Below are 23,330 nucleotides of genomic sequence, written 5' to 3' on the forward strand. Positions count from 1 at the left end.
GTAGGTGTTTAACATTTATTCGTCATTGAACGATAAATTTGTACTGTTCAGCATAAATTTCATCATACATTTTGTTCACGAGTGGTACTCAACAAAACCTGTGTGTTTGCGAGTTCTACAGTAAGAGTGAGACTTACTAAATAATTAAATTCGTCATTATTGTTTTATAAATAGATTTAAAATCAAATTACATTAATTTGAATTATTAAAACTAAGAAAACGTGGTTGAGTCACGTCAGCGTCCACCATTTTGGGCGACGTCTGTACTAAACAGTTGTTGAAGCTTAATTTAATATTCTAGTTAAGTAATTCATAAAAAATTTTAGTATTATATGGAGTCACAATAAAAAGTTTTATTATCAAGTATTACAGTTCCATGACTGTAAAGTCGTCTCGTTGCTTGTCGGGTAAATAAATAAATAAAATTTCTTACAACTAAACTAATAGCAAACAGTTGCTTTCTCAATACCTTACTCTCAATCACCAAGACTCTCCTTGTGACCAGGAAGCGAATTATCCCAGCCTGAGACCTGAGCTAGAAAAATCATACTTGGTACCAGGAGGCCAAGTAACCAAGATCTATATTTTGAATCGCTTGGTGCCGTCTGTAAATAAATCTTTGCAGCTGTCAATTGTAACTTGTGGCTTGGACGTGTAGGTCACCCAGACACGGAAAAGTCTTGGTTATAATACTCATAGTTTTCTACATGAATTCTTATATAAAACCATACTCTTCTATATTAATTCCTAAGGATTCTTGAATAAATTCATACTTTTTTAGATCATGCCTATGGGTTTCCATACAATTCTTCACAGATTTTTTGATGAGGGTAATGATGCATGACGAAGCATGACTTCACATGAGTTATCTACAGTCATAGATGTTCATGCCAAGTTACTCTCAATTGTGCATAACCATTCTCTCCGTATCATATATTCTCATTCATGATCATACATGATAAAATCCGATTTTATATGATATGTATGACATTGCATAATTTGTGCAGTGTCATGAATGATCATTTATGATGAACTTGGTCATGTATGACATTGCCCGGATCATGTGTGACTAGTTTTTTCTCGCCTTGCATGATTATGCACGATTGAACATGATTTTACATGGTCATACACGACGATGCATAATTCGTGCAGTGTAATGAATGATCATTCATGACTGAACTTGGTCATGCATGACTATTCTTGCCTCGTCATACATAATCATACATGCCTTTGCATGAATCGTGCAAAGCCATGCCTGGACCATACACAATCATGCCTGAATCATGAATGATCGTGCATGACGATTTTTTCCCGGGCTATTATCAGATTTTTGAATATTGTTTTTTACAGAACAAACTTTATAAAACAATTATTAATTGTTCAATTTCTGTTTTATTACTACTATTCTGTAATGATAGCAATAATCAACAAAGCAAGGGCACTTTTTATTATTAATAGTAATTTTTGGTTTGGATAGTAAATTTTGTTTCTGAAAGTATATGTTAATTAAAGACTGTAATTATTAAGTAATTTTGAGCTACGTTTTATCCGTGTATTGGGATAATTACTAATTAAGTTAATATAATTAAAATTGATTGTTCTGAAGCTTCACTCCTCAAATACCAATAAAAATTTTCAATCGGTTTATCTCCGAAGCATTCTCAAATTTAAGTAAAATAAGTCAATTACAATCAGTCAGACATGTGTTATTAACTTTAGACTGTTCGTTAATGTTGAATGATTGGAACACAATTTACTTATTCATGATAATCATTAGTATTTACCTCCAACACTAAGTACTGATACAGTAATTAACATCTGTACAAAAATAATTCTATTATAAACTTTTTCCAAATTCTCCGTCAGCGATATCAAATGTTGATGTCTTTTCACGATTTTTCCTAATTCGTGAGAATTTATACTTATATCATCTTCAACTTTACCGAATTTTTTCATACGTTTTATTAAAATATCAAATTGTACACAAATATGACCAGTAATTGCGGCATACATAGTATCATTTCCTAAAGTTGTAAAACACATAATAGTCATCTGCACACACTGGTTAATCAATAAAGAATAATACAAATACTGATTGACACCATCATAAACACAACCTCCAGGAAGTATGAAACTATGACCATATTTATAAGTTATATTTAACGAATTTGTAACGATTATCTTTCGTGGATCATTGAAAATCATTGTTTTCAAAACGTAAGATATTAATGATATCATTCCTGAAACATAGAACATAGCTGCCATGTTATTACATGTTCGTGAAGAATCTATCATTATTGTCATTTCATCTTTTTCTTTGATACACTTCCAGTCTCTAAATGCTGAATCCAAAATGTATCTAAGGTGATGTCGATAAGTGTAAACATAATAAATTTTACTAAGTACCAAAACACCAAATACAACCATTAAATAACAATCGAGATATTCTTCGGTATCACCGCAGCCAATTAAAAATCCAGCTAATGTAGCTAGAATAGCTATAATCTGAAAAAAATAAAATTTTATTTAATATTAATGTTTGGTTAACTCACACGGAGAAAACGAGTCTCGAAAATATTATAATATTCACTATATTTCAGTAAAAAGTACTAATCACATCAATAAATGCATTACTTTTACTGTTTATTACTAAATGTATAGTAAGAATCACAAAATGGTAATTATTACTGTATTTTTATCTGAAATATCGATATATTGTTAGCTGTATCACTAATCCATTCGTATTTTTTATTAATAAACAGCAGTTTTTATTTATAGTAAATTATTACTCAACGTTGAGTAATACATTTCATTATATAATTTAACGATTTTTATTCTGTAAAAATATAAATATTAACTAACAATATACATTAAATACTCTATAGTATGCAAAAAATACCATCTGTTTAGTGATTTCTGTAAAATCAGATGCGTAGCGTGGTATTAAGCGTTATATAGCAACTAAAAATAACTAAACGGTTTTTAATTTTTCAAAGGTAAAAAATAAATAAAAACATATTCAAAACTCTACAATGTTATTACTAATTTTCATAAAATTTTCGATTAAACACTTCAGAGTTACTAATTAATTTCTCCCTTATCAATAACTTGAGAAAGGGTGGTAGTAAAAAATATATAAATGGTGTTCTAGAATCTGTAGGGTGTCCCTTCAAAAGCTAGTTGAAAGTCAGAAGTTGGAAGAATTTTTTTCCTATTATTTTTGTATTTTAAGTAAAAAAATCCAAAAATGACAAGCATTTTCTTTTGAATTAAAATGAAAGTGGGGTAAAAACAAAATCACATTCGACAATTATTAGATGTTTTTCACGATTTTGGACAAAGAAAATTTTTTTCATAGATTTCTTATAAATTTTTTAGTTGGAACTACCCCGTTTAATCAATTATTTATTTAAAAAACGAGTGGGCGACCTCAAAATGTTGAGAAAAAACTTTTTTTATTCTTGAAAATTTTTTTTTTTATAAGGTACAAATTCTACCCCCATGCTAAGAAAAAGAAAATAAATTTTCTCTTCAACCCACCCGAATGTATGTACGTACGTAAGTACGTATGAAAATATTCTGCAACTTTTGAACGGATGAACCGATTTTGATGTTCGAGGTGTCATTCAAAGCGGCTTGTTAAATACTATAAGCACTAAAAATTTGAGCTCAATCGTCAGAGTGCGTTTGGAGATATTCAAAAATATAATTTTTTCAAAAATGTTTATTTTTAATAACTTTTAATTCGCTCGATCGATTGATTCCAAAATCTAATCAACTCTAAAGCTTTGTAAGCCGCTTCAAATGCCACCTCAACCATAAAAATCGGATTATTCGTTCAAGAGAAACCGTTAGCGAAAGAATTAAAAAAAACGTTTTTTTTTAGTTTTTTTGAAATTTCTCAAAAACGTCTTGATAAATCAATTTTAAAATTTTATCAGCTCTGAAACTCAATAAAACGCGTCAATTGCCACCTCAGCCGTCTCAATCGGTGAATTCGTTCGAGAGATATCATTGTAGAAATAATGGTAAAAAACGTTATTTTCCGAAAACAAAGGCATACAAAAGTATTTTCGAGCTCGAAGAGCTCGGAAATGTATTCTCAACAATAGTTTCGAGCTCAAGGAGCTTGAAAGTAGCGGGGAGTTTTGGGGCTGGCCCGCAGGGTCAACTGACAGACCGATTTTTGTTACTATAAATAAGCCCGATTTTAAACTATCGCTTTGAAACCAGTTTTTATTTGTAGAGTATTTATTACTTTTTAAAAGTGTACAGAATGGTTTTGCTCTAGCTCGATTCATGTCGATAGTATCAGCTCCGAAAGTCAATTTTACACTTTTTTCATTTATTTTTGATAATAGTGAGGAAACGCCTTAACTTACGAAAAATATGCATAGGACCAATCTTTTAGGAAATTTTATCCTCTACAAAATTGCTTATTACACTTATGTTGCTAAATGGCACTGTTCATGAGATACATGCATTTTAACATTTTACAGTAAAAAAGATTAGTACTATAGTAAGCTTACAATTTTTTTTTAGTGTAAAATATTGAAATGAAGGTCCACTAAAAAAAATAATGTTCGTTTCAAAAGAAGCACCCTTGACTGTATGTGTGTATCAATTTTGAACCTTGAGCAGATCTTGAGCAAGCCATGCGCAACTATTTTCAACCATAGTCTTCCTTTAGAATTGAGTTGAATCGTTTACTTGAGAAACCCCATAACTTATGCAGTTTTAGTTTTATAGAAATAATTTTTTCTTTTTTATCAAAAATTCGCACTTTTTTTGGAAAAAAAAAAAAGAATATGTCTAATTAAAATGCTTAAATTAATTATTATCTTTTGTAAATTCTCTCAAAGTTTAAATACATATTATATACTACATTTTATCAGTCTAATGAATTTTTTGAACGGAAAAAACTTAAAACATTAATGATTTTATAACTGTTTCTTCCGTTTGTTTGAGAAAACCCCGTAAGTCAATCAACTATGAATAATTTTTTAAGTAGTTTTAATTAAAAAATGCAATTTTTCTTGCTTAAATCTTTCTTAGAGACGCTAATATTATTGTCTTCAATCATTTATTTTTTATTTTAATGGCAAGTTTTTCCAGAAAAATATTTTTTGTGTTTCCTGAAAAACTTTGTTTTTTTGACTTATGGGGTTTCGCAAATGAACGACGATTTAGTTATAATCTGGCACGAATTTCTTGTGTAAGGCTTGCATTAGGCTTGTAATTTAAATGTGGTCACAAATATCTGCAGTAAGACATATATCCGTAGAAAAAGACACTAGCACCTACCGATTCTGGGAGCAGACTTGCTCAAGAATTGAAAAAGATTGTTATAGGGGGATACGTATTGCACGCAATATTAATGTGTTTTTTATAAATTGTCAGTGAGATATGAAAATAACCAATACGATTTAATGTAAGCCGCACGATCTTAACAAGTCGTGAGTAAAGTTCAACCTCTTCGCTTCACACTCAGGGTGTACAATATTATATCATGATATACTTTTATTTTACTAACCTACAAATATTATAGTTATTTTTCCTAAATACATATGTACTTTACCGAATAAAACTTCTTTGACAATGTTACATGTCTGCTCACAACATCTCTACTCAGCAAAATGGTTCTAACTCTAATCATTTACTTCTTTACTCAGCCTCAACTTTACTCAAATATATTTTAACTCAGCTTCAACTCTACTCATATCTTTACTCAGCTTCAACTAGACTTAGCGTCAACTTTACTCAGTTAAAACAAAGAATTGCTATTTTACCGATAGGCTAAATAATTATTATGGTATATCGTTATATACGATTTTCAAATTAATTTACCATTTGTATAGATGCGTAAAAAATACGGAATTTACGAATCATATTGTCCTTTTGTAATGCCCAAAGGCCGATATTTGATGTTAAGAATTCATACAAGTAAAATGCTTTTTTCGCTAGACTATTTTTTCTTTCTGAGATTTGCATACTAATATTCGTATGATGTCACGTATTAAAAAAGTTTCATATTGATAGTTTTACGGAGAATAATATTCTTAGATACAACGATAGGTTTTCATCTACAATCGATGATTTTCTTCGTATTCAAAGAGGATCATTAGAAAAACATTATTTATTCATATAAAAATAGGGGTGACTATAATATCCTGGCTTATAAATTATTCATGTCCGAAGAACCCTTCCAAGAATATGTAGACACGATGAACTTATATATGTCTTCAGAAAAAGAACTACTTTTATAAACGTTTATTGGAATTATATTTTAAGAAATCAGTATGTATAATCTTGTCGCAAACGTTTTAATTTATAACACTGCAGTTTTTTGTTGAGGATAAAAACACAATGCCTGTATGTTGTTTCAAGAGAAATGTATGTACTTTAATATATTAAGATTTTTTAAAAGATGATTCTTTTAAGCAATAACTAACTCTCGGTTAAATGTTTATTATCCATCTCATATTATGTCGTATATAAGTGATAAGATATCACTGATAACTGAGAAAATATAAAATAACCATTATATTTTAATTGCAAGGTTTAATCTTTTGCGAAAATTGCCTTAAGCTATCAGGTGATATGTGGTGCATATTTTATAAAATAAACAATAATCACTTGAGCTTCATGGAGACAATTTATTTATCAACAGTCTCGCCAGGCTTTTACACTGTAAAAAAAGATTAGTTACGTCAAACCAGATTCGTTTGGCTCAAGTACTCCGTGCGTTTGAATACAACCAAACGCGTAAAGCGTTCGAGTATACCGCCCTTTACGTTTGACAGTATCTTTTGCTCCAAGTGAGAGTTTTTTAAGGGAAGGTACCGAGTCGTTTGAACTGACTCTATCGTATTTGATATAACTCAATTGCTTTTTTGTTATTCATGTGATATAAATGCTATCTTAGCGCATGCTCTTTTGTTCGCCAAATAGCTGTTTGCCCATTCAACTATTTCCACGACATTTGTGTGCGCTATACGATTATCTGCATGAGGAGTAGAACAGCGAGCACTAAAATAGTACTCGTATCGCATTAATAATAAAAAAAAAATATGTTCAATTCGTGCGGTGTTGCCGATTACCCACAGGAGCAAATAAGCGTACTTACATCGTTTGTGGGCAATCGACAACTTACCGCACTAGTTGTACAATATACTATTTTCATTAAAAAAAAATAAAATAAACTAGTTCAAGTCATGATGCGGTTGATACAATAATGATTTTTGTTTTATGTGAATTAATTAAAAATTTCACTCAAAGTAAATTGTAAGGTAATTGAAGATATGCATTTTCAGTTAAGTCAAAATTTTATTAAAGCAAATGAATTTTAGTGTTGAAAGTAATATGTTTTTAGGTCCGTAGAAACTGTCATTGCAATTGATTCAATAAAAAATCGAATTATTTGAAATTGCTGTACTGCATTGACCCCAAAAAAAATAGTAATCTGAATCGAGTGAATATTGCCTTTAATTGTTTCATTAATAATTAATTCTTGAGAGAGGGTCTCGAGGGGGCGGATCCCAAGCTGTTCAACCTTGCGTTGGCCGACTGGGAGAAGTTCCGCGAAAAACTACCGGAACTTGCAAGAGTAAATCTTGAAGGTCTAGCGCTGGAAATGGTCGAGGACGTGGAACGGTATGCCGATGCACTCACTAAAGCCATAGTAGAGTCATGCGAATTTGCTATCCTGCGGAAAAATTCACACACAAAATCATACCCTTGGTGGACCAGAGAGCTAACTAAAGAAAAAAGAGTAATTTACAAAGCTAGAAGGAGATACTAGAGGGAGACGGAAGAAGGTAAAAAGACAGAACTTAAAAAGACATAACACTTTACAAGACATACTCAAAACATATTAAAAGGCTAATTCCTGCCTATTGTCACTTATGTGGCGGCAGGTTGGAGTGACCTAAGTGGAGTAAAGGACTAGAAGGCTCTTAGGGCCCTGCAACGGCGAGCCCTGATTACGATGACGTCTTCATACAAGACAGCATCGTATGAGGAACCGAATGTTAGGATACTCTGGGTATTAACTCGTAGTGGCTGTTGGTTTGGCACCCACACGCTAAGAATCTCTGATCCTAAGGGTTATAACATCCGCCAATATTGAGCTCACTCAGTGTTTCGCTCTATACTACTATGGTAAAAAAGAAAAGATTTCGCAGGGCGAGTATATTCAAAAGGGTAAGCTCTTGATCTCTGGTCGGCAGAGATAGACTTAGGACCGGTTACATTAATTAATTAATTATATATATATATATATATATATATATATATATATATATATATATATATATATATATATATATGTATTATGGACCTATATACTGTAACTTAATATTTATTTATACTCGATTATCCCGAGTGGACCTAACGCCGCCATTTTTGTGTCTCAAAACATCATGGCGTCCTCAAAAAAACTCGGAGATAAGAGAACACTAGGTGATGGATTAGGGCAAGTGTGTATAATGGCTTGTTTGAAATTTGGCAGGTTTAAGCAGGTATGTCGATGCTAGTTACTCTCACTGGTTAGGATGATAGAAAACATCTTATGTCATCATAAGCGCTGTTTTATTACGAACACGTTGATATAGGGTTGTCTGCAAAAAATTTGGTCCTGATAGAGGTTGGCGAATTTGAAAAATTTTAATTTTAACGCGTGTGGACATGAGTGACAGAGAGATCTGAGGTAAGTATATTGTGTAATAATAAAGGACCCAACACCGCTGCTTGTTTACTATATGGAGGGTAGTAGAGGTACCTTTACCCTCCATAGTTTGCGTACGGAGCATGCGCACTTTCTCATATTCAGGATCCCATCAGACACGAGTGCAATGTTGAGTCCTTTATTATTACACAGTATACTTACCTCGGATCTCTCTATCACTCATGTCCACACGCGTTAAAATTTAAATCTTTAAAATTTGCTAACCTCTATCAGGACCAAATTTTTTGCAGACAACCCTATATCAACGTTTTCACAATAAAACAGCGCTTAAATTGATATAAGATTTTTTCTATTATCCTAACCAGTGAGAGTAACTAGCATCGACATACCTGTTTATACCAGCCAACCGAGTAGTTTGTCCAAGTTTATAATAGACAACCCAACGTCGGCACATTCTATATGTTTCATACTTTAAGTCAGGACAAAATTTCTTCCATTATCTTGATGTTGTAATATTTTATAAAAAGTCATTTTTCATAAAATAATGAAAAATATTCTGTCCAGGATTTTTTTAGCCAACTCATTTTTAATATATATTTTTTAACATACTAAATTTATTATAAAATAAGTTTTATTCTATTATAGGCTCGGTCGAGGTCGATTTTAATTCGGATCTTAGACTATTAATATATAAATTATAAATTATTAATCCCAAATTCGAATAATCATGAGAATCTCATTTCTGCATATTGGGCATGTACTTAATAGCTGTCGAGCTTGTTCCACACTTTCACAATAAACTTTATGCCCACATGAAACTATGGCATTAACTGCCTCTTCAGTGAAGCAGATAGAACATAGAGGATGTTGTTTATTAACAATATTCCGAGGATTTATGTCATTGTTAACGTTATTAAAAGGATCATGATCTTGTATAGGAGCTGGAGTCATTTCTTCTAAATCGTCTTTGCGATTCCGTACCGGAAGAACAAAAATATTGTTGTTGTTATCCATTACAGAATCTTGGTATGGTAAAAGCGGATCATACAAATCGCCATAAATCGAGTTATTGGGGGCACTAGAATTGTTGTCATTTTCAATCTCAGGTACGTTTAATTAATCTTGATTATTCTGATCAAGGTTGTTAGAAATAATTATGTTATTAATGTTATTTGCATCAGCATAATCAACATCTTGATGATTATTAATGGGATTAGAAATAAGAGCACGACGTCTACCAAGAACACGACGTCTACCAGGACCACGACATCTACAAAGGATCATCCGCTGAGCAGGATTATTTTGAACATTAAGTTGGTGATCAACATTGTAGACATTATGTAACGGAGGTGCATCGATATTATGGTCATTAGCTTGAGCTTGTTCAACGCTTCCCGGGTTTCTTTCATATTCTTGAACCCGATCTAAAATGCATTATTTTTTTTAACTTTCCGCTATGAAAATTGAAAATTTTCAAAAAAAAAAAAAAACCATTGATTTCTTTCCAATTTTTGAAAATCGATTTTCCATCAGATGTTGACGTTTTGAAGCTTGAACTCCTTGGAAGCTATTTTCTAATAGACGCCCACGTGTGTATGTGTGAATTTGTATGTATGTAAACTTTTTTAGTCAGACGATATCCTTGGAAGGAATCAATCGACTTGAATGTTCTTGGCGGCAATCGAAAGGGCTTACCAAGACTTGAAATTGATTAGATTTTTAAGTCGATAGGTCATATAGTTTACAAGTTATACGAAAAATAACAATTATTTTTTTGTTTGTTGCGTATAAATATAAATTATAAATAGTAAAATATTCTGTTCAAAATATAATCTTTGCATGGCGTTCCATTTAAGTTATAGTATTTATTATTTGTGTTTAGTTCAAGATGTGGATATGTTTACTTAAGAAAAAGAAAGCTAGTATGGATCAAATTTCATGACCTTAGGTACTTGGGTCGACGAGAGATTGAGGCCCATGTTCCAAGTAAACGCTAGGCAATGTGTTTTTCTTTCGTATTGCACTCATATATATATTTTGAACTTAGACATTTTTTGTACGAAAAGGGGAGAGGTTGTTAAACCACAGTGTTAAATAATATTAAAAGAATAAGTTAGTCTTAAGCTAAATCTCTTCAAGAGTAGACATATCCTAGAGCGCGCCTTTTTAATAACGAGAATTTTCAGTTTCATATTTAAATAAATTTATTTGATTTGATTCACGATTATCCTATACTTGAATTTCCAACAAAATGTACTATAATACTATAGTAAAGGTTTACATAAAAATATTTTGAACTTTTTTTTTTTTTTTTTTGAGTGATCGCTCGAATTCTTGGAATACAGTTTACCGTTATTTTGTGTTAAATTTTAAGTGACTACCCGATAAAAAAAGATTTTATCTGATTATATATAAGTATATATGAGTTTATATGATTATATATAAGATCATATATAATTATATATAATATGTATGGAATTATATATGATTATACATGGTCATACATGAAATTATATATAATCATATATGAACCTATATATAATTAGATCCGATCAGACCTCGCTGATGAAGGCTAGGTATAATTATATATAAGCCTATATATGATCATGTTTGATTATGTATAAGCCTATATATAATTAAATCTGATCAGGCTTGATATGAAATCTATAAATATTTAATTACGTAGGGGTAGGGAGGGGGGGGCAAAGCGGGGTACTTAAGGAAATACTATGGTTCTAAGGATTCAAATACGCTAAATCTTTTAGTTTTTTATGATATGCGAAGTAAATAAACAAAAATTTCAGTTGCCGTTGAAACAAAAAATTTTCACTTTGGCGGGCAAATAGGGTATCCCCTAAAAAAGGCCCAAAAAAAAATTTCTGCATATTAAAAAAAATCAATCAAATTAAATTTTTTTGCGAGCAATTTCCATAACGAAACATTACATCTTACACGATTACTGGATGCAAAAGCAGAAAAAAAACTTTTTACTGGTTTTTATCATAAATCAAAAGCCATCCACATTTTTTGACTGAAAGTCGATTTTTAAAAAAGTTAAACAAAAATATTTAAAATATTACTCAATTAGGTTTACAAAAGTGATTTTGGAATAATTAAAAAATAAAATTTTCTCTTATGAAATTTTGGGGGTACCCCGTTCGACCTACCCTACCCCTTTTGTGCCCTTTTTCCCTACATGGGTATATATATATATATATATATATATATATATATATATATATATATATATAACATAATGTGACAATTTTAATATTAATGTTATTAAATTTTATTTTGTCAACTACCAATCAAACTTAAATCCCCATTACTTGAAAAATACTCAAAGGTTTCGGCAGCAATTCAAAAGTTTAAAATCGATATTGATTTATATATGAATATTTATAAGTTTATAGATAAAAAGATTTGATTATATCTATCCGATGAATTCTATCGTAATTTATATACAAAACTCAATTCATCATTAGGTGCATTATTTAAGTAGGATGTATCAATTTGATTATTTGAGTTAAGTTATACCATAAACTTTTCTTTATTGTAAGTTCATAACAGACGAGTGGATCAGACTACCATCCAGCGATTACCAAAGTTAAGCAACATCAGCGTGGATCAATAATTGGATGGGTGACCCCTTCCCTCGCGGTTTTGGAAATACCGAAATAATACCGGAATTGTACGGTATAAATATTGCATAAATATGGTATTACTCGAGTTATTTTGGCCAGTTTTTTTGCCGTATTATTGCCAAAAATTTACGAAATAAATTCAGAATATTTACGGCAATAAATCAGAAAAAATACGGTATTTTTACAGCATTAAAACCGTAATTATACAGCATATTTATAGTATATTTTCGGCATTTCTGCAGCATCTAACCGTTCTACCCAGAAAAAAATTTATATATAATCGTATAAAATTTTATGCAGTTATATCTAATTTTATATAATTATATATAACCTTATAAAATTATATGCAATAACTGTCATGAAAAAAAAAAAAAAAAAAAACCCGTCTACTCGTGGACTCGATCCCGAGACCTAATTATTCAAATTCTGATCTGGTAGCCATTATGCCAAATCACTTACTTGAAAGATGTTACTAATTGTATTCAGATAGATACAAACGAACTTTAAAAAATTGAAAACATCAATTTTCATAGATAGTTATTTTCACTTACATTTTTTTGTTTGAGTAAGAATTGTGTGAACCAATAAAATAAAATAAAAAATATTACATTTTGCACATTTTCGATGATGTTAAATGCAGAAGCGAACAAAAAATAAAATCATATTTTTTACAATTTTCTATTTCATCAGCGTAAATCTGGCAAAATTGCAGGATACTGACAGTATTATTATCACAAAAATAACGATTTCATTATTGTAACATTATCGTATAATAGTTTTTATACAGCATTTTATTGGTAAAAGTTCGGCATTTTTACAGTTTTTTTACAGCATTTTTTTTGTAAAAGTTCGGTATTGTTATAGTTTTTTCGCAGCATTTTTTCAGTAAAAGTTCAGCATTTTTATAGTAATATTACTGTAGTAATCTGGTAACTCTCCAGCATAAGTACAGAAAGCATACGGCATAACTACAGGAAAAAAACTGGCCAATATAACCATATTAATACCAAATTATTACGGTAAATTTACGGCATGTGCATAAATGCCGAAAATATACGGCATTTTTACGGCATTCTCAAAACCGCGAGGGAATTAGTACAAAAATAGTTAACCTATAGTATTTTTTTTTCTTTCAATTTAAATTTAACCAACATTTATATTAATGAAAACGATAAATGCTAATTTAATTACTTAATTAATAATTTTTAGATATTTTCAATGAGCCTGCAAAAATGACTATATTCGTTCATGCATGATTATATCTAATCATATATGATTATATATGATCAGATCTGGCCAATTTTCAGATCTGATTATATATGGACTCATATATAATTATATATAATTATACAAAATCTTTTTTCATCGGGTAACTAAGAATGCGTTGTTATCAGATAACACAATACTTTGGTATAGCTTACACTCCACTGAGTTAAGTAATGAACACAAAATATTAAACCAAATATTTTTTATACATAATTACATAAAATTCCCAACAAAAAAAAAATAAATTTTTGAAAATTATAAAAAATTTCAAAGTAACTTAAAAATTTGAATTAAATTTCACGCAACCAGTTGGTATAATTAATTTCAACGTTAAACCCGTATATATACTTCCTGTATTTATCTTTATGGCAACATTGTATTAATAAATACAATGAAAATAAATACAATACATCTATAATTACCTTGTTTTTACTATATATTTATGTTGACCGTGAAAAGAGAAAGGCTTTATTACGTGTGATTCATCCAATTGCTTTATATATTGCAGCTGACAAGACTATAGAAACTAGTTTTATCCAAACGTTACGACGTGATACACGCTTCCATAACTTTTTCGTCGGCTCTCTACTGTAATTTAAATTTTAACTTTAAAGAAGTTTGTTTTAATATTGAATTTTAACTAGTTATTTTAAAAATTAGTTATTGATTACAATCATGAAATTGAATATATTAACTGGATTTTTGTATATTTTACTTTTAATATCTTGTAAGTAAAAACTTTGTGATTTTGAGTAATAATTATCAGAATTTCTTGAGTGAGTTCAATTTAACAAATTCCTATATATTTTTTAGAATCATAATTAGCTTTCGAAGAGCTAATTTTTTGTTCCTTTTTGAATTTTGCATTATCAAAACGTTTAATAATTGATAAAAAGTTAATGATCAACTATGTTAAAGCTTGATGCTGGTATCATGAAAAATAGTTTTATAATTTTTGTTGTCAGAGCTTTACTGCAGACACATATCAGAAAACATATCCTCACACCGCAAGATTGATGCATACAGGCTATTCAAAATTTTACCGGCGTTGATTTCACTTTTATAACCAACTCTTATTAAAAGAAACGATTTAAAACTATTGAAAAAAAAATTTTAATACGTTTTAATGCTTTTGAACACTTTGAATACTTTTTAATCACCCTTTTTATGGGCATTTAACACTACGAATCGTTTCGAATCGTTTCTTTTAACCAAGGAATACTGACTTTTTATAGAAAATCAATGTTTTAGACGTACGATACTTAGAGTCAAATACGGTGAAAGAAACACAAGCAGTACACCTTTTCTTATCTATTGTTGATAGCCTAGGATATATTTGTGTTAAAAATGTATCAAGATCCTCAAAAAAGTTAAGAATTAAAGTTTTTTAATCATAGAGAGTTTATATTTCATTTAATTTTGTTCAAACAAAAAATATGCACATTGTGAAAATTAAATATTTTATGGGAAAAGGTCTCAGCTTTCAGAAAAAAATATCAAATTAGATGTATCAAGCGCCGCACAGTCATAAAAATCGTTTTTCCTATTTAAAACCAATTTTAAAGGGTCTTCTGTAATTTAAAATAAAGAATGGATATTTTCGTTAGAAAGCTGGGATTTTTTCCTACGAAAAAATGTTATGTGCTAATTTTAAAAAAAAAATGGTTTCCTTCAAAAAAAGTAATGAAAAAGTTGAAAACAAAAATTTAAAAAAAGTCATAACTTTGAAACTGCTGCATATTAAAGGTTCAAATTTTCAAAGAATTGTTTTTTAAATATATGGAAAGACTCCACAAAGTTTAAATCAAATCGATGAAGCTCGCCCCGTATAAATAACTTTATTTGATGGAATGACCCATATATATTTATAAATATCAATATAAATACATTATACATAGATATATATAATATATATATGTACATATATTAAGGTGTGTCATTTCAGAGCAACATTTTTTTTTAAGTGCATGGAAAAAAAAGTCATAGTTCAACACAAAAAAAAAATTGTCGCGCAAGAAAAAAATTCTATGTTGATTACAGACCTAGCTCATTGAAAAAATCGATTTCCCGTTTAAATAACACGGGAAAATTTTATTTTCAACTTTGAGTATTTTTAACCCGTTAAGTAATCTATAGATCGAATATACTAACACATATTTTTGTAGGAAATTGTACGCGCTACAAAAAAAGGTCCGCATAGGTCTGTGTGGACAAGCTGTCTTGGTGCCGTAGTTAAGTGTATTGAGTGTTTTGGGAAGCTTGTTCGGGGCATCTTTCCTTTAATACAACTTTCGCATCTTGATGAAATGTTACAGTTTTGAATATGTATTCCGGTAGCTAGTTCTTCAGTTTCCAGGCGCTTGATTGCTTCAGGGTCACGGTGAGCCAACCTTTTGTGCCACTGGTGAATGCAGTTGTCATTGTGGGAACCGCCAGCGACTAGGGCTTTCTGTGGTAGTCGTAGTTCGTACATTCCATTATTAGCGTCTCCAACTGCTACTTCCCTTGAATTTTTAAAGATTTTCATCAAACCATGTTGTATTGTGGCGCTGTAATCCTTTTTATCTAACATACTCATTGATATTAGATTACTATTAAAATCAGGTACATATAGTACATCGATTAGTTCTAGACAACTTTCCTCTCCCTTGCTGTTGACACACTGTAGCTTTCCAGAGCCTATGCCGTAGACTTGACTCGTTCCCTTTTTGCTACCCGTACAGTTGATTTGTAATTTGTGTTTAATGCTGTGAAAAAATTAATTTCGTTAGTCATATGTTTTGTAGCTCCTGAATCAAAAAACCATTTGTCTTTCTGTTTATTATTATAAGCCACAAAAGCAAAATCCAGGAAGGATGACTCATTATTACTATCTGAGTCGTCGTTATCCGATTTGACAGTATGAGCCCTTAAATTTTCGACTTTCCTTTTCCATTCCAAGTATCTTCGACAGTTTTGCTTTAAATGAACTTTTCTGTGACAAAAATAGCATATCACTTCTTTTCTATTACTGTTTACTCTCATAGCTATTTCACTATTATCGTTCATTCTTAATTGCCCTTCACGTCGCTTATATTCAGCAATTATTGCATTCTTGACAAGATTAAACGTTAAGTCCTGTGAAGGCCGTACTTCAAGTGCAGTTACCAAAGAACTGTAAGAGTCCGGTAAACTGCACAACATCAGGACAATTCTTAAACGTTTAGGAATTTCTAGTCCCAAAGCAGTGACTTTATCAACTAAATTATCCATCTGAACTAGATGCTCTTCCATGTTCTGATCATCTTCGTACCTCATTAGACATAGCTGTTTCAATAGCATTACTTCGTTGGTGAGCGTCGCCTTCTCATAATACTGCTGCAATTCTTCCCAAACTTGTTTCGCTGTGGTTGCGCTTTTCATTAAATTTACCTGGCTATCCTCTACCGTTAACCCAATAAGTGCCCGTGTCTTATCGTCTTTCCTGTTCCACTGCTCGTGTTTAGTGACGTCTGTTGGCTTTGTACCCACGATTACCGTCCACAGATCGTCTTTCATAAGAAGCATTTGTAGCTTGAACTTCCACATAGCATAATTATCACTATTTAACTTTGTAACTGATAGACTATCCGCCATAACTAATATCCTTCGTCTTAGACACTCTACTTTTAAACAACACAACTCTTTTATTGAACTTAAGCTGCCGCTGTGACCTCAATAACCCCCTGGGCCCATAACCTGATAAAAATGGTATAAGGGAGGATTGATACGCGGCAAGTAACAGAGGTAGATGCGTTTACTTGAGATTTATTATCAAGACTAAATAAGTATACAGTAATACAATAGATATATAGTCCCAATCTTTAGTAGTATATTTAAGCTAAGTAGGGGTGTGTTTATCTGTTTATGTGTAAGTGAGTGTGAGACGTGTACAATGTTGTATTATGTCTAACAATTAAAATAAAAATAACTACAAAACAATGCGTTATTTGAAAAAACATTGCTGATAATAATTTGTAGGCAATAAAATTTTCAATATAAAAGATCCTATGACATTTTGTGATAAGTCTGATAGTTTCATCGGAAAAGTAAAAAGATCTCGAAATTTACTAGAGCTTAACTTCGAACTCCAATAACTGTTGAACAGATAGATTTATCAAAAAATGATAAGAGACCTTTTTTGTAGCGCGTACGATTTCCTACAAAAATGGGTGTTAGTCTATTCGATCTATTGATTACTTAACGAGTTAAAAATACTCAAAGTTGAAAATAAAATTTTCCCGTGTTATTTAAACGGGAAATCGATTTTTTCAATGAGCTAGGTCTGTAATCAACATAGAATTTTTTTTTCTTGCGCAAAAACTTTTTTTTCTGTTGAACTATGATTTTTTTTTCCATGCATCTAAAAAAAAATGTTGCTCTGAAATAACACACCCTAATATATATGTATATATATATTAGGGTGATTAAAAAAATAACAATTTTTTTTTTCTTCTGGGAAAACAGGTTCAAAAGTTCTATTCAGATATAACAAGACGCCTATGAAAATTAGAGCATTTGTTCAAAAGTTATTTGAGGTTGAAGTTAAGTTGATCTTAAATTTTGAGATCTTTTTAATTTTCCGGTGAAACTATCAGACTTATCACAAAATATCATAGGACTTTTTTTATAGAAATTTTGATTTCCTATAAATTATTACCCGCAAAGTTTTTTCGAATTCCTGATTGTTTTCTAGTTATTTCCATTTTAATTTCAAGCTCTTAAAATCGATCAGAAGATTATTTTTTTTAATAGCTTGACATTAAACCGAAAATAACTAGAAAACAATGCGGAATTCAAAAAAACTTTGCAGGTAATAATTTATAGGAAATAAAAATGTCTACAAAAAAGGTCCTATGATATTTTGTGATTAGTCTGATAGTTTCACCGGAAAAGTAAAAAGATCTCAAAATTAAATATCGATTTAACTTCAACCTCCAATAACTGTTGAACAAATAGATTTATCAAAAAATGATAAGAAACTTTTATTGTAGAGCATTCAATTCCCTATAAATTAATGCCTCCTGATTTTTTCTATAATGCATCGTTAGATAGTTATAAAAATCAGAAGATGCGAAAAAAAATGTTTCCATGTTATTCTTATGGAAAATAGAAAAGTGCAATGCGGGACCTCTTATTGTTATTATTAAGAGCTCTAATTTTCATAGGCGTCTTCTTATATCTGAATGGAATTTTTGAACCTGTTTCCGAGAAGAAAAAAAAAATTGTTATTTTTTTTAATTACCCTAATATATATATATATATATATATATATATATATATATATATATATATATATATATATATATATATATATTAGGGTGTGTCATTTTGAGGCAACTTTATTTTTCAACAAAAAAACAGGCTGAAAACTCGCAGGAAGGTGAGTAAAGAAGCCTGTTAAAAGCGGAGCTCTTAATATTATTATTTAGAGGTGCCTATTTCTAATTTTCGATTTCCCATTTAAATAACATGGGAAAAAAAATATTTTATTTTTTTATTTTTCTAGCTCGGAATTCGCACCTCATATAAATAAGTCCATAGCACAATCGTATAGTGTATTTAACGCTCTACAAAAAAGTTCTCTTATCATTTTTTGATAAAGCCATCCATTCAAAAGTTATTAGAGTTGGAATTCAAATCTATAATAAATTTCCAGATCTTTTTACTTTTCCAGCAAAACTATCAGACTTATCAAAAATATCATAGAATATTTTCTATAGACAATTTTATTTCCTGCAAATTATTTTGAATGAAGTTTTTTGAAATTCCGCATTGTTTTCTAGTTATTTTCATTTTAATAAGTTCTCAGAATAGATTAAAAGACTATTATTTTTTTCGAGCTCGGCTTTGAAATTTTAGTATTATCTGACTTTTTCGACGAAATTATCAGACTCATTTTAAAATGTTATAGAACCTTTTTATAGATCATTTAATTTTTTACAAATTATCTCATATACTGTTTTTGACATTCTTGCAAGTTCTTTAGTTATTCACTTTTCAAAGTAAGTAAATAAAATCGACCAAAATACGATTTCTTGGATCGAATTAAAATCTAAATGCGAATAACTAGACCTATCAGAAATTTGAAAAACTTTATATTAAATAATTTGTAGTAAATGGAATGATCTACTAGAAAGGTCCTATAACATTTTAAGATGTCTGATAATTTCGCCGAAAAAGTAAAAAAATACTAAAATTTACTATGAATCCAACTTTGATCTTGAATAACTTTTGATGAAATGAAATTTATCGGAAAATTATGAGAGACCTTTTTCGTAGAGCATCCAATCTCCTACAAAATTGTATATTGATCTTTCTGATAAATTGATCTGCTGATAAGTTATAAAATTCCAAAGTTTAAAAAAAATTTTTCCCATGTTATTTAAATGGGAAATCGAAAATTGCGATGAGGCAGTTATTAATATTAAGAGCTCAAACTTTGACAGTAATTTTTTTTCGTCATCTCGAACACTATTTTTGATATAAGTTCTGAAAAAAAACAAATAGTCAATTTTTTCAAAACTTATATCAAAAACATTGTTCGAGATGATATATATATATATATATATATATATATAGGACCTATGTACATAATTAAATATTTATAGGTTTTATATCAATGAAGTCTGATCAGATCCAATCATATATAAACTTATGCACGACTATACATGAATTTATATTAGCCATGCCTGGTCAGATCTAATTATATATATAGGCCTATATATAGCTTGATACATAGTCCGAGACATAATGTATTGGTCAGACATGATCAGATCAAATTATATATAACTTCATGCATAATTATACATGGAGGTAGATATGATTATATGTAATCATTAGGGTGTTTCAAAATAAACATTTTTTTTTTTTAAAGTCTTATTGTCTTAAAAGTTAGTCTTAGATATTAGAAAAATCCTCCCAAAAGAGTAGCTTGAAAGCTCAATCCTGCTAAGAGCTCAATCAATATTAATTTTCTCATTCGAATTACGTGTAAAAAAAATTTTTTTTTATTTTTTATATATAAAAGTATTTAAAAAAATTTTTTTCGAAAATCAAAGTACGTGGTCTTGTAGCAAGTTAAATTCTCTACAAAAAAGCCCTTAAGCGTTTTCTTCGTACAACTAACAGAAAAAAAGGTATGAAGACTGCAACAATAGTGAATTGAAAAACTTAACGTAAAGATAATTTCCGGATTTTATTACGTGTACAAGTTTATATGGTGAATCTAAATGCTATGTATAATCAGTAAGGTATTTTAAAAAGATTTCTGAAATCTTACTTATTTTCCGTATTAATTTCGAAAGAAAAATATTGTTTTTAAGAATTAAAATTTTTTTTCTTTCTGTATTTTTAATTTAAAAAAAAAGTTCTGTTTTGAAAGTCAGGAAAATTTTTCCGATGTGTTCAAAAAAAAATTAACAGATAACATTAGTTCAGATGAAAAAACCTAAATTTTTTATTAAAAAACTGTTTAATATAATGGAAACATGAAGTTATACTATTTATTATAGTTTAAAGCTTCATAACTTTTTTTCTGTTAGTTCTCCGGAGAAAACAATTAGGAGCTTTTCTGTAGAGAATTTAATTTCCTACAAGACTGTGTGCTTCGATTTTTGAAAAAAAATTTTTTTAATACTTTTATTTTTAAAAAACAAAAAAAAAATTTTTTAACATGCAATTTGAATGGGAAAATAAGTAGGGGAGAGTGGGGTCAATTGAACCACGGGGCAATTGAACCAGTAAGCTTAAAAAATCGAAAAAAATATTAAAATAAGTGGTCCTCATGGAATTATATTTCAATATACTAAACCTCAGTCTGACTAAAATTTTGAACCAATATGATGATTTACTTTTAAAAAATTCAAGTTTTTGTGTTTTTAGGCATCTGAACTTTGTTTTTCAGCTCTTGACAAATTGTTTAATAATTTTTTAATTTTCAAATGTAATCTTAAAACTTTATTTGTAATAGCTTCTTACATATATTAGTCATAATTTTCAAACTTTACTTCTAGTAAAATAGTTCTTGAATATTTTTTTTTTAAACTAATTATTTCAATAAAATCATGTGGGGTCAATTGAACCAGTACTCTCGGGGACGGTTGAACCACACGAATCACACTGTGAACATCAGACATGCGCGCGCATCTTGACAGAATGTGAAAACATGCTAAACTAACCAAAAAAAAAAAAATAATTCTATTGACAGAAGTTTTTAAAGTGATTGTTTTAACATATAATGTTATATAAAATAATAAATATTATTAGAAGTGTTGTAATTTTAGTTTTAAGCTGTAATGAATAGTAAATTATTGATTAAAGTCATTCGTTTGTGGTTCTAATACTCTTGGTTCAATTGTCCCCGACTAGTGGTTCAATTGCCCCCGCAAAGGGGACGATTGAACCATTTGATGCAGTTGTACAATTTCGTATTTATTGAAAATTTTTATCGTTTGTCAAGTTATGTGCTTCCGAGAAATGATAGTCTATATAATGAATTTTAATTTCGTCAAAAAAAAATATCTTTTTGCTTTTATTCATATAAAAAAAAACGTCAAAGTATTTTTGGTATAATTGACCCCACTCTCCCCTATTTGTTGAGCTCTGAGTAGAATTAAGATTTCGAGCTGCTCTCTTGGGAGGATTTTTTTTTATATCTAAGACTAACTTTTGAGACCATAAGAAAAAAAAAATGTTTTTCTGAAACACCCTAATAATCATACATAATTATATATTCTTTATTAATACAGTTATATTATTAAATAAAGCAACATGTTTTTTTAGTAAAAAAACATTTGAAGTCAATACCTTGTATAATAGATGTTTGCGCAATAGACTTTTGCTATCCCAACTAGAAAAAAAGTTATAAGACCTATTGGTATCCAATTTGGATCTGTTGAGATGTAACGCATAGCTCAAGATTATCTCAATCGGGTCATCCCTATTGGGTCCCAACTGTTTCCCAATCAGGTATACCCCCTATAGGGTTTCAATTGGATCTGTTGGGATGTAACGCATAGCCCAAGATAATCCCAATCGGGTCATCCCTATTGGGTCCCAACTGTTTCCCAATCAGGTATACCCCCTATAGGGTTTCAATTGGGTCCACCCTACAGAAACATTAGGCTTACCTAGTGATGCGGAATGACGGTCATTTTTAACTTTGGTCAAATCACGAGCAATTGACGAGAAAATGCTCGTCAATTGACGTCATTTTTTTTTTGGTCAGTCACAAAAATTCATGAGCATTTTTTTTTCTTTTTACAAAAATTTCTCTGAAAAAAATCTGGGCGTCGGTCGACCCTGCAGGCCAGCCCCAAAACTTCCCGCTGTTTTCGAACTCAAAGAGCTCGAAAACATTAGTGTAGATATATTTTCGAGCTCTTCGAGCTCGAAAATGCTATCACATGCAATTGTTTTTTTACGATCTTTTCAAGCTTTAACAAGTTACCTGTTATGCTGAAGTTTGAAAATTTAAGAATCGAAAATCATCAATGAAGCGGTTTTTAAAATTTAGTTCCTGATTATGTTCAGTAAAATAAGTGTATTGAGGCAGAAATCAATGTCAGTGATCAAAATCAAGATTTAAATAAGTTTTGACTCATGTAAGAAACAATAAAATATGAAATATCCGATAAAAATATTAAAAACTACGTTTTATCGATTTTTTTGTTGATAATATGATTTAAACTAAAAACCAAGTTCGACGACATTAT

At 30.0% G+C, this 23,330-nt stretch overlaps 2 protein-coding genes across 3 annotated transcripts in view; one reads left to right on the forward strand and one right to left on the reverse strand.

The window, feature by feature from the left end:
- Positions 1–2,348: 2,348 nt before the first annotated feature.
- Positions 2,349–23,330, reverse strand: part of LOC103570584 (DNA mismatch repair protein Mlh3) — a 66,754-nt gene continuing 45,772 nt past the window's right edge. The window contains exon 6 of the mRNA XM_053742404.1: positions 2,349–2,505. Coding sequence (XP_053598379.1) covers positions 2,456–2,505 — 50 coding nt within the window. The 3' untranslated portion in view covers positions 2,349–2,455. The remainder of the gene's footprint in view (positions 2,506–23,330) is intronic.
- Positions 14,149–23,330, forward strand: part of LOC103570588 (endoribonuclease CG2145-like) — a 33,697-nt gene continuing 24,515 nt past the window's right edge. For both annotated transcript variants that reach the window (XM_053742401.1, XM_053742400.1), the window contains exon 1: positions 14,149–14,323. In XM_053742401.1, the coding sequence (XP_053598376.1) occupies positions 14,272–14,323 (52 nt within the window). In that variant the 5' untranslated portion in view covers positions 14,149–14,271. The remainder of the gene's footprint in view (positions 14,324–23,330) is intronic.

This window comes from Microplitis demolitor, chromosome 10 (assembly GCF_026212275.2).
Source record: "Microplitis demolitor isolate Queensland-Clemson2020A chromosome 10, iyMicDemo2.1a, whole genome shotgun sequence".
Taxonomy (NCBI): Eukaryota; Metazoa; Arthropoda; class Insecta; order Hymenoptera; family Braconidae; genus Microplitis; species Microplitis demolitor.